Here is a 16,256-nt window from a genome sequence, read left to right as displayed (position 1 = left end):
TTCAATAAATGAGATAAATATTCCCCCTTTAGACAAAGACCACGTAAAGGCTCATGTTTTGTTTTGCCTCTGTGATTTACTAGGAAATAGCTGAATTTAACTCGAATACAAATGCTTAAGCTATGGCCTAGAACTAGGCCCTTTCCTTCAGAGGACATCGGTTGTGGTTATGTTTAGCGGGTTGTGGATTAAGCCCAAGACTGGAAGGGATTCTGGGATATGGGGGCGTGACGTCTAAATCTTGTTGTGAGCGTAGTTGTAGACCTGCTGGAACCCTTCGTCGTCGCCCTCGCCATCGTCCGAGTCATCGGAGTCGAATGTGTTGTCTGGGATGTCGTACAGACGGATGATCGGCTTGTTGGGGTCCTTCATGATCAGGTATTTGCCGTCCTTCTGCTTCATCACTAGATCGATGATGCACCGCAGGATTCCCCAGGCGTTGTCCATGCTCAGGTTGATCTGGGTGGCGAACTCGTGCGGCTTGAATTGCTGCGTGCCGAGAATGACATGGCGCGAGTGGTCCCTCGGATTAATACGCGAAACGTAGCCGAGCTTCAGCTGATCGGACCCGGCCAGCACAGCCTGCACAGTCCACTTGGCCAGCTTGCAGGCGTTGTTCCTCAGCTCGTTGGCCAGCACAGCTCCGCGCTGCGTGTCCAATTTCTGTCGCCACTCCACGCCGTTGGCCAGCTTCGAGTCCCACTCGTTGAGCGCTTTGATGGACATGAACTGCGGCTCCCCACTGGGCGTCTGCAGGACACCATCGTGCTCGCAACGAGCCACCAGAACCTAAAGGACACACAAAATTGTCCAGTTTAGTTACTACTAACAAGTTCGTTACCATAAACAAATACTCACAATGTCGCTTCCCAGCTCCCACTTCTTGTAGCGGTAGCCCACGCTGGCCACTTGGATATCCTCGTCCTCGCTGATGAACGGGTTCCCCTCTTCGAACTTGTACTTGGCCTCCTGGTCGCCAGTCTTCAGAACTTGCTGGCTGAAGTTGTGGTTAATGAAAGTGGCCTCGATGGCCAGGTTGCGGGGCGAGTTGCAAGAGCTGTCGTCGTCGGTCGGGGGTTCCACGCTGCTCTCGTTCACGGTCAGGAGGTCGAACTCGGTGTGGTCACGCTTGTCCATGAAGATCTTGTCGCCTGTAATAACATGTGTGTCATTGTTAGTGCTTACTATATTTAATACAAAAATATTATTTGTCATATCTACTATATGTACTTTTCTATAAATATTTAAATTTTTTATTGTTTATTTAGTTACACATACGTATTATTAGCGCTGATTTGAAATGTTATGAATGATAATGATAATATTTAATACGATCTTAGGATCTTCGGTTAACCTTTGTACCGGCTCTTTGCATATAATTACTCGTATTTGGAAACTTTTTTTTTGCACTAAAACTTCTTTTTTTTTTTACTATATCGAAAATTCTAAACGTTCAACAAAATCTTAAATATATCTTTCTTCCCAAAATGAATGATATTAAACAATTCAAACATTTACCCTACCTTATCCCTGTCTTTCTTGTTTTTCAGAAACCTACCGACTTTCTCGATGACAATATCCCAGGAGTAGTTCGATCTCGTGGAGCACATGATGGTGGCCAGGATGGCGTCCGTGGCGAAGACGTTGCCTACGGTCTTGGACAGGCGCCGGATGACGGGGTCGTCGGTGGTGGTCACCGTGTGCACGATGCGGTCGATCTTCTGCAGCGGCTTCTCGTTCTTCACGTTGATGCGGTCGTAGGTCTTGTCGTAGTACTCCAGCGTGCCGCAAGTGACGATATCGACGCCCTCCTTGATGTTCGGCAGCGACAGCTTGATGAGTCGCGGGAAGTCCATCTCCTCAATGGATGCCCAATCGGCGCGCACGGCCACCGAAGATTCGCGCATCTTGGGTGGTGGTCCGCGGTGACCGAACTTCTTGCCCATGCCGCGACCATGACGCGGATCCCGGGCCTTTACGTTCTTGCCACTGAGCGTGGTCATGCCGTGGGTGTTTAGGCCACCGCGGGCATTCCTGCCGCGACCGGAACGCGAGTTCCTCATGTTCCTGAAGCGGCCGCGTTGATGAGGCGGCTTCTGGACGCGGGCCGTGTCCACCAGGTGGAAGGTGGTCTCGTCCTCCTCATGGTAGTACGAGTACTGGTTGCCCGTGCCAAAGCTGGAGGCGTACTTGTCTGCGGGAGCGTAGGAATGGAAATAGGCCATATATTACCCGTATTGCCACGACACACGCACCTAACCTCACTTTCGGCGGAAAGCTAGGTGGGCTGTGGGTAACTCCCTCTTGGAGGGGCTCTACTCACTCTGGTACTTCTTGTCGTTGTTCGAGGTGCTCGTCCAGTCGCAGATCTTGCCCAGGCGATCGTTCTTGCTGAACGGCTGGTACGGCACATCCTTGAACGTATCGGGCAGCTCGCATGGCCCCCAGCCCTTCTCGTTGAACTGCACGGTCGGCTTCTCGAAGGTCGGGAACTGCGCCGCGGTGTTTATGGTCTCGCTCATCCTGGGGCGTTTTCCTGGTGCTCGTGCTCGGTCTGCAGTCAGCTATTCGGCTTGAATTCAGCGATTTTCCAGAAACCAAACAGAATCCGTGCAAAAAATTACCGTCGCGTGTTGTAGGGGAGGAGAAATATCGATGCATCGATGATTTTAAAATTTCCTATCGATGTTTTATGGCGACTATCGATGTTTAATATAAGTTACTAACTATATTAACATAATTTCAGATATTCAACTGGTGGTGTAGGAAATGTAGGTATTTATAGAATAAGTACATATAATTTTTTTATATACTAATACCTTTTTAGTCCATTTCAAGAAAAAGGATGATCTTCACAGGGCAATATGTAAATATTGTAGGAAAGTTTTAAGGACACAAGGCTAAAGCGAGATGTGATGAACAAAAACCAAACCATTTTTTCTTGAATTACTTAATCTTACTATTAATTTATTTTAAAGAAAAACATTTATTTCATCGATGTTTCATAAATGTTTCTTGAAAACATCGATTATTTGTTTGTTCTCTTACTGTTCGATTTCCATAGCTCTCTTCCTCTTCGATTTCATCGATGAAAAATTACAGGTGCGTGTATTCGCTATTTTAGGAGGGTGTACTCGCTAACTGGCAATGTTAAATCTTAACAGAAGGACTGTTAAGGGTAAACGGTTGACATAGATGGCGCCACAAATGGGCGCGAAAAATTATGTTTTAGACAAGTTGACAATTTATTTGAATTTATACGTTTTATTTATAAGTTGATTGGAATATAGTATTTAAAAATAAAAGTTGTGGAAATTTTGAAATTTATCAACTGAAAAATATTTGAAACTTAGCTTCATATCCTCACTCAACTTTAATAGCTTAAGGTCTGTTTAAAGGGAGGTCTGTTTGTATAAGAGATGATTTATGAGCTTATTAAATTCTCGATGCCCTTAATGTATTACTCTTTTATAAACTTAAAATAAGAGCAAGAAGTGATTCAATAAAGTATATATTTTATTTTCTACGTACATAACCTTTCCATTTCAATCGAAAATGAACACAGCTGGAAAGGTAAGGGCCTCAATAAGGCTCTATATATTTACTGACAGTTGAAGAGCTTCTTGTTGAACTTTTCCTTATACGTGGCGCAAAAAATGGAATCAAAATTATCAGTTAGATTTGCTGACAGGTTAGCATCATAAATCTAGAAAACAAAGAGTCTTAAGATATAGTACCTAATGTTAAAAAATAAGACTTACGTTGTCCAAGGCTATGGCTGGCACTCCCAGAAATGAGATCTTTGCTGTTTCCTCGCCGTACTTCTTCAGAATGTCGTTGACCTGACGCGTGTTTTTGCAGTTTTTGACATCGGTAACGTCGATTTTCAAGCGGTCAGCGCACTTGTCCAGCCTATTCTTCTTGAACCTCATCAGACAAGCAATGAGCTTCAGGGAAGAGGTAATGTCATGGTGCTCCAGGATGCAGGCATGCCAGGAGTTCAACTCGCACTCAAGCTCCCCATGCTGGCAGGCCACATTTCCGGCTTCGTCGATCTGGAGGGGATTAAATGCGATTTCAAAGCGGATTAAGTTTGATGGATGCTATCAAATTTCGAATTGAGCAGGTTTCTGCAGACCCATTTCCCATTTTAGTGAATTATCAACTAGTTTGTCCTCTTAAATATTAACATCCTCTTAAATCAATTAAATCTTTGTTGAGACTCTAATTAAATAAGCAGGTTTCTTTAAACTTTTTTAAGTTACCAGGGTGATTTTTGGAATTTCTAGGTTTTTTGAAAAAAGTTAAAGAGTTTACTGTTGTATCTAAAGATAATGCAAACATACCCTGGCATTTCCATAGGGAACCAGCGTAAGATCAGTGAATGGCAGTCGACCCCGGCGAATCATCGAAGGACTCAGCTGGGTGGTGACGAACTCCATGCAGTAGGGACACAGTGCCTCGTAGTACAGGGTAACTGGGAGTCGATCAGCCTGTGGTCCTCGCAGTCGCTGCAAAGTCATGATCAACGATCGTCGCAATTCGGAATCGTTGTTCAACGGGTTCACTTACCCTTGGCATGGCCACGCCCACCCATCCCAGCAGCAGGCAGACAAAGACGATCGCCCTCATGGCAGTTTCAGTTTAATTCCGAGCTGATCTTGAAAAATTCAGCCGCTCAACGCCAGCGACCGCTCGACACTGAAATAAAGTCTGGATTTGATATGCACAGCGTTTTCAATGCGTTGCGTAAAATTCTAAGCGGCCAGTGGTGTAGTCAGAAGATAGTAAATGGGGGCTTTCCAATTTTCTCTACAAATATTGTAATGTACAAAAATTGTGTTTTTATCTAATAATATCTCAAAGACTGCTTTATACTTTTAATTTTTTTAATTATTTTAAAACTTTACTGAACGAATCCAATTTTTTTTACCCCGCCTCATAATTACTGTGTCTTTATATTATGAGACTATAAATAATATATAAAAACAATAATAAATATTAATAGCCTGTGTAAACGATTTTAAGCTTTAAAAATTTTTCATTTTTATGACTTCCTTTGCTTTCTTTTTGACAATAACTCTTTTTTCGGTAATAAATCAATGCATTTTATGGGGCAAATCAAATATTTGCCGATTGAATTAATATTTTGGGCTAATATCTTTGCGGCTAGCTAAAGCAAAAGCGACTTGAGAAAAGGAAATATATTAACGACTTGCCTCCTCTGGCGAAAGATTTTCCCCTTTTCTGGTGGGCCCCCCGTGGTCGGCGCCCCTGCTGGGCAGAGAGCATTTCCCCACGGGACTCCACACGAGTGAGTGTCCAAAACAAAGCCCACGAAAACCTCAACTGATTACGGAAACCCAGTGGGCAATTGCTGAGCAGCAGGCTTTTAATCTCATTTTTAGTCGACCAGACAGCTGTTCCCGATTAGAATCTGTGTACAAAAATGCGCCTGATAAGCTGATATATTTAAATTTCTATTTTTCCAATGTGAGTCAGCGAAAAAGCAAACGAACCAGTGAAGTGTAATTATTATTTATTGGTCTTGGCACATATAAAAAAAATTACTCATTACGAAAGTTTTTATAAAATTGCGGAACATGTTGGCAGTGTAATGTTGAACTTCTTCTTGTACTCTTGACAAAAATGCCTTTCGAAATTGTTGCGAATGCTTCTCTGTCCGTAGGGCTTAAAGTTCTGGGAATGAATTGGTAAGTCAATTGGGAGGCCGTTTATAAATTGTAAAGTAAGTTACTTACATTCTCAAACACAATGCTGGGCACAAAGGAGAGTTCAAGTTTGAGGGTTTCCCTGCCATAGGGCTCCAAAATTTCGGCGTTTGTTCGCGAACTTTTGCATTCCCTGGCCTTGCTCACATCCAAACCCATGCTCCTGGAACATTTATCCAATTCATTTGAGTAGGATCTCAGCATGCAATAGATGAGGTCAAAGGCCTTCCGAATATCTAGGGTCTCAATAATACAGGCGTGCAGCGCATTCAGTTCGCACTCATCTTCACCGTGTTGGCAGTACACCTGCGTTTTGCCTGAACTGTTGTAGAACTGAAAGATTAAAATAGGTGAATCGTTAAAAAGAATTTAATAATATTATTTATTTTAGTTTAGAAATCAAAGTACATCTCTAAGAGATTTACTTTACTCTCTTTGGAACTCAAAATTGAGTGATGTCAAAATGGACTACATAAATATGTACATACGTACTCGTTTGTGTTTAATGCTTTGTTTATAAGACTATAGACTGTGCTAAAACAAATGTTTTTGCAACGAACCAAGAATGAATTAAAATGGCATTCCAAGGTTAGAGTGTCTTTATGAGGGGAAAAAAGAAAAGTATACAACATGTTTTTTATTGTGATTGACTCACCCCCGCTTTGCCAAATGGATATAGCTTCAGATCGGTGACGGACCACCAGTTATTGTCGTTTAGAGCATCGTAAAGTCGGCGGCGGATGAAGTTCATGCTGTCTGGACACAGGGCCTCGTAGTGGATGGCCACCAGGAGCTTGGAATTTTCCGGGGATTGTGCATTTTCCGGGGATTGTGTATTTCCGGACGTGGGCAAAATAAGCAGCAGGCACAGGGCACACCAAATTCCAAATATTTTATTCATCGTCCGCGCTCGCTTTCCGCTCTGGGCAGCCTCACAAGCCAAACACAACTGCTCTTTTCGATTTGCCCATTTCACATGCGCCGCTCTATACAAGCAATCCCATCCACTTGGAATATATGTATAGGAGCCTATACTATATAAAACATTGGGGTTCTTTCTCTCCCAATTTCCCCACCATTTGGGTTCTTTCTCTCCCATTTCGCCCACCATCAACAGAGCAATTACTCTCAGCAAATATCGTAGCCTCATCGCATGACCATATATCTCTTATCTCTAATCAGACTGACCGAGCAGACTATACAGATTAACCCACTGAACTTGGGGACTTCAGATAGGAGGGGAATTTCGGATTAAATATAGTATGTACATTGTTTATTCTGTATAACACAACTGTTATTAAAAAGCCACACGAGTAAGCTTTTTTTCCCAAGAGTATAACCTATTTTAAACTTTACGAGTTGACAAATAAAAAGGTCTATATCTACAAAATGTTTGATTTACGGTTTTTTCTTAAACGTGTCAGAAAAAGTTAAACAATAAAAATATTTACCGGAAATGAAATGCATGAAAAATCAAGTGCAGCCAATAATCAAATGAAGTTACTAATTTAATGATGCCAACCATTAAACTAATTAAATTAAACCAGTAAGCGAATGTATCTGGCTTTTAATTTGAAATTGATTATGGACAGAAGTTGCAACTAATATAATATAAATGAAAAACCGAGTTAGGCCACTTGGAATGCCTCTAGAACCTGGCTGGAAATGGGTTAATGGCCAAAAGCGTGCGATTGCCACATTTCAGTGGACATTAACAAATCATAAACTTGAGGCTTATCAACAATTTAAGCGTAACAAGTTCAGTGCACTGTCATGTCGCCCGGCTGCTAATTGACAGACCGGCAATGGCTCCATTTGGGTAGCATGCCTTGGAGGCCGGTCCAAAACGGTGTTTTTGCTTTGTTTATTATTATTTTACCCTTCTTTTTTTGTATTTCGGCCTGTAAACCAGTTATTTGTGGCGCATATATAGATGTAACTGTCGCACAAGTTGGCTTGCACAACCCGCTGGCAAGCGAATGCCATTGACCATCGCAGCACTTCGTCCACCAACGTAAACGTGAGTTGAGCAATTTCAATTTCTTACTAATTTTCTGTGGCTCTTAATTGCCAGGAAAATGTTTGGGATTGTTGCCCACCGCTTTTATGGGCACGTCATCTCATCGCGGAGCGTGTTTCATGGTCAAGGTTTGCACGCAAGAATGCCTCCGGCTACCTGCACAGCGAAAAAAGAAAGATATCAGGTCTAACTAGATTTCGAGCCATCAAAGTTACATCAAAGTTGCATCTATGAATAATCACTATGAATCAATATGCATGTCAATTTTAATATGAATATTCAGGAACAGTCACCTTTCTAAAATCCACAAAGTAACAGCTTGTTTGCCTAAAGTTATTTCCAGTGAATCTTTAATTATATTCATATTTCTGATACTAATACACTTTAAATTTGACCGCGTCATAAAAAAATAAATAAATATTTCATTACATTTTTTAACAAATTTGGGAAGTTTTTTAATAAATCTATTCTATTATATTATGTCGAAATTATCAATGTTCTATTAGAAACTGTTCTTTTTAGAAATGTTCTACTGCTCCAAAAAAAATCACAAAAGCCATAGCAATGGTTAATATATGTTCTGAATTTTAAATTATATTAATAAGTTTTTAATCTAGTTTTTCTTTCTGTGCACCATCGTATTGTTTATTGTGCAGGTGCAAAACTACTAAAATCACTATCCATCCAAGAGGAGCAACTTCCCATCACAGACCGGTGCTGAAAGAGAGATGAAAAAGCGACAGTATTTTATGACGCGCCTCGCAGATTTCCGCACAATTAATTGGCCAAAGTTTTTCCCGATCGCCAGCGTGTTGCAGCTGCAGTTAACCCAAATTGCTTCTTGACCAATTTGGCTGGCCAGCCCATAGATCACAGAGCCTCGCCAACGCTTCTCTGGCTGCCCAGAGGCAATAGCACGAGTAACGTTTATCTACGGTTCCTCGATCTGATTCCAAATCGGAGCCGAAGTTGGAGTCTTAGTCGCAGTCTAAGTCTTTGAATCACAGTCTTGGTTCGTTCCAGTTTCTGGAGTCGTTTATTGTGTTACTTCTTCGCCTCTTCTAATTTGCATTTTTATAGATTCGCAAGTTTTCGGTTGCTTTGTTGGGGTTTTGATGATGGCTCAAAAGGGGTATTATTAGTTTGGCCAAAAGTGGGTGAAGCAATGATTATGAGATTTTGATAGGTTCTATAAAGGAAATTGGAGCAACAGATCTTACAGCTAGTCTTGTGATAAAAATATTTAGATTTTTTCCAAACCTACTTAAGAAACTAAATGTGTATTCTTATATTTGGAGATTTTCTGCTCATATCCCTTGAATAAAAGAGCTTTGCAAAACAAATTCGATTTATTTATATATGCACAGTTTGAATTACACAACAAAGAGTTCCAAGCTTTTAACACAAATTCAGTGTATTAAAGCCTCCGACTTTAAAGTCTTGAATTGGACTGTGTTTCTTTGCTGTCCAAGTTTTGTGGCATTGCCTGTTCTTGTTGCAACATTTTAACCGCAAAACCAATGAAGCCGTGCTAGCTGTATTTTATTGTTGTCTTTTTGTTGATCTTGTTCAGTTGCCGAAAACGCATTGGGCCACAGCTCTTAACCCTTGGGTTTAAAAAAAAATTTGACTGCCGTTATAAATATTAAAAAAAAAAGCATTAAAACTTTCCCATCACTTAAAACACCATCATCAATTAATATATACTTAATGAACTCACACTGTTAAAAATGTATTTTTCAAGAACCTTATCTTCCCCCGTCGATTAAACTTGTTCAGCAAAGTGAAAGTTGCGAATAAAGGTTTTTGCACATTGTCTAAAAATACGTGCGATGAGTTCTCCTGGTATTTTAAAATCAATTAACGGAAGTAAGAAGCAAACGTGACTCACGGAAGCTCCACCTTAAAAAGAGAGCGGGTCCGTCTGCACCTTGTGGCAAATGGTGGTGTTAAAGTCGGCTTTCGGTGGCTGAATTTCGAGTAAAAAGTAAAGAGAGGCCTTAGTGGGTCACGGTGGACCAGTTTTGCAGTTTTTTTTTTTTTTGGCCAGACTGGCCAGGAAGAAATTTCGTTGCATATCATTTCTTTTCTCTTTTTTCCGCAACCTTTCTCCGTCTGCGGCTGTCATGCAACATCGGGATCGGATCGGGTATTTCCAAAGTGGTTCCGTTGGGTCCCCCGTTATATGCTGCCAGCGGTCAACGGATCGGTTCTACCTCTATCTCCTACTTAAGCCGCCCAGCGTACTCGCATCCACGTCTCGGGAACGGAACGTGTCTGGGCATCTAATTGTGCATCCCGAATCCCAGTCGATTTCCTATGCAAATTACGGCTGGCTAATGCCCGATTTCCGCCGCCCCATTAGCATTGTCAATTTTTACAAGTCGGTTCGAGACCGGGTCCCGACTCCCTGGCATATCATCATAATCCAACTACGGCTGGCATTGCCTCATCGTTACACATTTCTCGGGTATTACATGATGATGATATTCATCAGCGTCTGGTTCGTCTTGGCTCGCGTGCAAAAGCCTTATAAAGAGTGCGGATGGTTGGGGCAATCGAATGCCAGATGCTCTGCGGTCTGCAATGAGAATCGCAGCAAGATGTTTGCCCTGACATTAGAGGCTCTAAGTTTCAAATTGCCAGTTGAACGAATTTTCAATTGTTATTAGATACTTGGCATTGCTTTTTATAGGCCCTTTTGTTAAATCACCTCGAAGGCAATGAACGATTTTGGGAACCCATTTAAACCTTTTGGTTTTTCACTTTACTATGATTTTTTTGTATTGGAAACAAAAATTTCCTCTTTCCACAACCAGGTTTATCGTCCTTACTTCCTTATACCAACATTTTTATGACAACTCATTCGTTTCTCCACATTGAAATCCTAGATTCCCCAATCATGTTTATTTTTTCACGTAAATCCTCTGTAAACTTGTCAAATTTTCAACATTTCTGTAAACTTTCCTGATTTATTTTCCTGTTCAACATTCCTGTTTATGTGTTCGGTTCAACTTTCAACCTGGCCATCCAACTCTTTGACTTTGACTTAAGTAATCGGCTTAGCAAGTGGTTCAACTAGCTTGGTCCACCAACCAGTTCAGCCTACCCTTTCAATTTACAAAATGACCACTCATTAAATCACTTATTTTTTCTATAATTTTATGACTGCTAAATGCCACATAATCAAAATGCCTTTGGCCAATTCGTAGAGTATCGTCAACAAAGCTCCGCTACACATGCAACCAAGCATGGACCTTAAAAATGACGCCACAATACCGCGAATGCCGAAAATGCACATTTTCACATGCTGTTGCAGGCAAATAAATCTCATAGTTTTCCACTTACCATGCAGATGTCAACTTTGACATTCCAAATTGCCCGCCGGATAGATTTGGGGATTCATAAAAAAAAGAATTTCACAACTTGCATTTGTTCTTATTTTACATGTTACAGATACAGATCCAGTTCAACGTGTCTGTGTATTTGGCGGAGAGAGAACATTATCTTGTATCTTTTTGCGCTTTTTCGCATGTATCTAGACCAAGTGCCGACAGATGAGTTGAGGGCTAGCTGGGCGGTAAAAACGGGTTCTCATGTGTGCGGTAAAGTTCCATTTTCATTTCCATTTCCCCTCTATGTGCCTTATGCCACCTGGTAATTGAGTGCAATAGCCGGCCGAAAGGTGAGAGGCAATGATCGCTCCGAAAACAGTTAGTTCCGATGCCAATAACCCGGCAAAATGACGCACTCCCCGTCGGAACTCGTAAATCTTGGCCCCTGTCCAGATACAGATACTCAGGTACCTGACAAAAAAAAAAGATATCCGCTAGAGCGGCTCTACGACACCTTCTAAATTGGGCTGACTTACGTCGCCCTGCGGCTAGATAATGTTATTAGGCGTTTATTTATAATTGTCGTATAATTGTGGCGCACACAAAGCGCCCAAAATAACACTTGACTCAAATCGGGGGCACTTCTGCCGGGAGCTTTGTACCAAACTTATTTTGTTTTTTTAGGGCAGAGACGACAGATGGTTTCGGCTTTTAATTGGATTGAGTGGTGAGCAAAGCGTTCTACCAGATACAAACGTGGATAGCAAGTGGAAAAGCAAACAGCAAATAGAAAACACGGCCCACACTTGGAGCAATGTACTGAGGTAAACCCTTAAAAGTTAGGCAATGGCATAGATAATTTAACCCACTTTTGCGTCTTAGATACATTTCTTTAACAACTTACAAGTTGTACTAAAACAAATGGTCTTACATATATTTGTTCATGGTTATGAATAACTTTCTTGTTTTTAATTGATGGAACCTTTAACATTAGTATATTACCAAAAAGAGTTTCGATGAACTAAGTCTTAATAAGCTAAAGGCCATAAATATTGGGGAAACCAGTCTTCCCAAAACGTAAATGCCATTCTATTCATAAAGAATTATGTTAGGATTGGCTTCAATAAATTTAAGATAATCCTAAATTTTTGGCAAACAGTTTGACAAGAACTAGACTTGAAGATTTAAATTCCATGTCATCAAACAAGTTATAGATATTTTTATATTCTGAGTACATTGTTTTGTTATTTTTTTTTAATAAAAGGTGATTTCTCCGAGTGCATCTCTGTTTTCTATTTGTTCCCACACATCTGATAACAAGAAGCGGAAACAGAGAGCGAATAATTTACGACACTGGAAACTTCCTTCTGGCTCTTGAAGCGTTGAGCAACAAGTGGCCAAGAACAGAACTCCACTCGACATCCATCGGCACTTCAACACATCGGTCTCTAATCACATTAGCACACTGGCCAACAAATTGCCATTGGAGTGATGGTGCATAATTATGCGACCCATGCAAATAGCCATTGTCTTGGCCGGAATTGTGGCTTAGGGATCAGAACTTAAATCAGAATCGTAGTGCTAGTGGAGTTCCCAGCCCCCGAGCGATGCCAATGGGGCGTTGCGCAAGATTTATGACGCCTCCGAGCGAACATCTCAGCTTCCGTTAGCCATAGCTCTAAGTTTAGCTTCGGGTTCTGCCACCCATTTGGTATCTGGTATCTAGAGTCTTATATCTGACATCTAGGTCTAGGTCGTCGGACTGTCTGACTGTCTAACTGATGGCTCGCCGGCCACATTCGGTGCTCAGTCAACTAGAAATTCTTTGCCATCTATTTCTGTTGCCTTTTGCGGTTTGTGTGTCGTACTTATATATGCCTGTACCAGAATATATATAATCGACTCTATATGTACTCGTACTTTTTTGGGCTCGTCGTGCCTTCTAGTATAGAGCCAATTGCAATTTGTCTGACGCCTCTGCCTAGAGTGGCGGGAAATAGAAAAACTAACTAGACGACAACTAAATACCCTTGTTGATCTTGGGATGTTCGATCTTTGACAAGGCACTATAAGTTAGTGCCGGCAAACACTTTGTTTATGTCAGGGAAGTAAGAAAAATTAATGGGGTGTGTTGAATAAGATTAAGATGAATAAAATTGTGTTTGGATAGATTGAAAAGAGTTCACGCATTGACAGATTGGAATGATTTTTAGGTGATTTACAGCAGGTAATTAATTTTTTGATGGATAAGTTACATATTTACCATTTAAGTAAAGCTGAATCCCTAGCTATATATAAACAAATTCCCCTTAAATTATAATTTAAATATAGATACCCACTTTTTATGGGTTTTAAAAAGGTAATTACACCTATTATAATTTTGTTAATAATGATGATTTATGATGAGTTGCGGGTAATTTCTACACAATATACTAGTTAATACTATTGTGGATGAACAACACGTTTTCATTTAGTCATTTTTCATTCTAATTAGCTTGGGCTTAGAGTTGAGATTTTTTGCTCTAGGGTCTAAACCGTTAGAAATCAATTATAATAAATTATTTTCTTTTAGCAAACTTAAAAAAAAAATACCAACACATACATAAATAGGTAATGAATAAAAAGTATACTATTACTAATATTCATTGCAACACAGATAGTAATAATATTAATAATAATAGACCACATTTTCTTTACCATTTGGTGACCCCGATCGTGCTTTTTTCAAACCTTCTTCCAAAGTGGAATAACCCTTTATTATAGAGGTATCAAAAAAGGTGTCAGCCAAAATGGTCTGAAATTGGGGACAAACAAATCTTTTAACTACATACCGTGCACTTTCCGCCCTTCCTGACCCTCCTGCCCCTCCCCCTACCCCACCCCCCTTTTCCGATCAAAGTGCAACAGGGTCTTATTGGAAACTCGTTTCCGTCCACCTTGGCTTTGTTTCTTATTAGCTCTTCAGCTTCTTAGTCAATTACTATTTTAATGCAAGCTCATTAGGCGAACACCCCCGCTGCGAAAAGCGAAAAGCTAAAAGTGAGAGGAGCGCGAGAGCAAGCTTTGCTGACTGTTTACCTTTTCCTAGCGTAATCAGCTGTTTTAGCTTAGTGAGAGCGCCTAAGAAGAGAGGCAGACAGAGAGAGAGAGCGGGAGAGAGTGGCGGGTGAGAGGATGTAACTGTAAAGGCGATACCTTACTTTTTTGTCAATTGATTGACAACAACAAACAACGGCAACGTGAGAGCGCAGCAGCAGCAGCGACAGCAGCGACACCAACAACGACTGAAGGCATTTTAACTGTGAACGAGAGTACGCCGCTGCCCGGCGCTCTGCCGCGATTTGAGATCTCAGTTGCTTTCGGTTTTCAGTTTTCCGCTTGGCGTTCGCCGTTTGCTGTTTTCAGTTCAGTCTTATCGGAACTTTGGGGCTGGCGAGTAGTCAAGTTGGTACGACGCGGTCGCTCTCTCTCCCGCTGCCTTGGTGGGTTGTTGTTCTTGCCTCGGCTGCTTGGGCTGCTTCCTCCCAAAAGCAGCCGCTCTCTCTCTTTGGTTTTTTGGGGCTCCCACGCGTGCTCTCCCCTCAGAATAAATCGTTAATTGGCGATTCGCAAAAAAAAAAATATCGAAGGAAATGCAAAAGTTCAGCGAAATAATCGCGGTGCAGTGCAGTAATAAATACAAATAACAAGCAAGGAAATCAACAGCAAAAAAAGATACAGTGGCTCAATCAAGAAGCTTTCCGTGTGTGTTTGTGTCTGTGTGTGCTCAAGTTCATGGTGTTTGTTTGGTTGTCAACAACAACAACTATAACATAAACAACAAACACATAAAATGACCAGGGAAATTCCTTACTCAAATTAAAGTGCAAATAAACTATCTTTCACTCAAGTGAAGCGAAAAGCGAAGATACTCCCTAGTATAATTAATAAAAACAACGTAGACAAGCAAAAAGACCCCTGCTTAAGCTATCAATCAGCTTCATTCCAAAGTTATAAATCAATTGAAAAAATAAATACTGTAAAATCCCCCTTTGCATTTTATAGAACCAAATAAATTTGTTATAAAATTCATAAGCCTTTCTACCTGGTTAATAAAAATCGCACTGTCTTCAATGATAATCACTCCATAATTAAAAAACTTCAGGGAAATTCCTCTTCAATATAAAGGGCAGCAAATCAATCTTCGGTTTTTATCAACCTCGAGAGAGATGTTCTACAGCGCGCCAAACACGGCAAACTATGAGATACAGATACTCGGCGTGTATCCAATTGTCGAACAAGCTGTTGCTATATAGACACGCATATATGGTAAAAGATAAACAGAAGTTAAAGCCCCGGTTTTCCGCCGATTGCAGTGTTGTTCAATTTGCCCCGTCTATCTCGACCTGGCTGTCCATCCGTATCTGTAAATGTATCTGTATCTGTATCTCGTGGCGTCATCAGCGGTCGTGTTGATAAGCGATAAGCTGATAAGCCATCTTATGCCCTCCCTATCTCGCCCGATTTTTCGCTCTCTCAGGGCGTCGAATTCAAGCGTTTAAATTCTGTTTTTATTTTTTATACACCGCTTTGTCAGCGTTTTTTCTTCACCATTTTTTTATTTGTCTGTCTTTGCCGGCGACCTTAGACATCAACAAATCAAATTTTTTGCCTCCATTTTGCGCGTTTAATTTGTCCCAGTAAAATACGTATACCAACTCATAAATATATAAATTAGATTCCCCAGCTGAACGTCGTAAAAAAGGCTTTGTGTACGACTCTATCATAATATGCAAAGCCGTCGTAATTAAAATGCAAAAGAAAACGCGAGTGCATTGATAATTGCCATCTTTATAATTGTATCTATTATAATTGCATTTAATTCAAAGCGGAAACACTTTCGACCATAAAAAAAAAGAGATTTTCACATAACAAGGAGAAAACATCAAGCAATTATAAAAAAGTAAAAACAAACTACGCAATTATTGAATTTACATACAATAAAAGGCCAGGGTAAGTTTCCATTTAGTTGAGCAAATTAATTAAGTTGTTTGTTATCTGGATGTATTTCCCCTGAAATTGAGTTGACCCCCCAATCGGCACCCACGCACCCTTTTTACCACTAATTTTTCCTGGCCAACTTACGCAGTACAAAATCAATAAGCTTTGACTCTTGCTTATTCCTGGCTG

General features: G+C 40.8%; 4 protein-coding genes across 4 annotated transcripts in view; 1 reads left to right on the top strand and 3 right to left on the bottom strand.

Annotated features, from left to right (window-relative positions):
• Positions 1-56: 56 nt before the first annotated feature.
• Positions 57-2,651, bottom strand: eIF3d1 (eukaryotic translation initiation factor 3 subunit d1). Its single transcript, XM_036818526.3, has 4 exons — positions 2,324-2,651; positions 1,559-2,194; positions 859-1,151; positions 57-789 (listed from the first exon to the last, which is right to left on the bottom strand). Exons 1-4 carry the CDS (start codon positions 2,520-2,522, stop codon positions 235-237), a joined length of 1,683 nt encoding a protein of 560 aa, XP_036674421.1. The 5' UTR covers positions 2,523-2,651; the 3' UTR covers positions 57-234.
• An 847-nt stretch (positions 2,652-3,498) lies between these two features.
• Positions 3,499-4,732, bottom strand: GILT2 (Gamma-interferon-inducible lysosomal thiol reductase 2). Its single transcript, XM_036818784.3, has 4 exons — positions 4,573-4,732; positions 4,347-4,511; positions 3,762-4,055; positions 3,499-3,706 (listed from the first exon to the last, which is right to left on the bottom strand). The coding sequence occupies exons 1-4, from the start codon at positions 4,630-4,632 to the stop codon at positions 3,602-3,604; spliced, it is 624 nt and encodes a 207-aa protein (XP_036674679.3). The 5' UTR covers positions 4,633-4,732; the 3' UTR covers positions 3,499-3,601.
• Positions 4,733-5,522: 790 nt separating this feature from the next.
• GILT3 (Gamma-interferon-inducible lysosomal thiol reductase 3) lies at positions 5,523-6,696 on the bottom strand. Its single transcript, XM_036818755.3, has 3 exons — positions 6,388-6,696; positions 5,763-6,065; positions 5,523-5,700 (listed from the first exon to the last, which is right to left on the bottom strand). Exons 1-3 carry the CDS (start codon positions 6,631-6,633, stop codon positions 5,587-5,589), a joined length of 663 nt encoding a protein of 220 aa, XP_036674650.2. The 5' UTR covers positions 6,634-6,696; the 3' UTR covers positions 5,523-5,586.
• Positions 6,697-14,464: 7,768 nt separating this feature from the next.
• LOC108011092 (extracellular serine/threonine protein CG31145) overlaps positions 14,465-16,256 on the top strand; it is a 74,150-nt gene continuing 72,358 nt past the window's right edge. Inside the window, exons 1-2 of the mRNA XM_070995669.1 lie at positions 14,465-14,569; positions 15,805-16,079. The gene's annotated coding sequence lies outside the window, so the exon portion shown is untranslated. The remainder of the gene's footprint in view (positions 14,570-15,804; positions 16,080-16,256) is intronic.

The sequence above is a fragment of the Drosophila suzukii genome, chromosome 3 (assembly GCF_043229965.1).
Source record: "Drosophila suzukii chromosome 3, CBGP_Dsuzu_IsoJpt1.0, whole genome shotgun sequence".
Classification (NCBI taxonomy): Eukaryota; Metazoa; Arthropoda; class Insecta; order Diptera; family Drosophilidae; genus Drosophila; species Drosophila suzukii.
The sequence above is the reverse complement of the archived record's forward strand: the minus strand, read 5'-3'. Positions and strand labels throughout refer to the sequence as shown.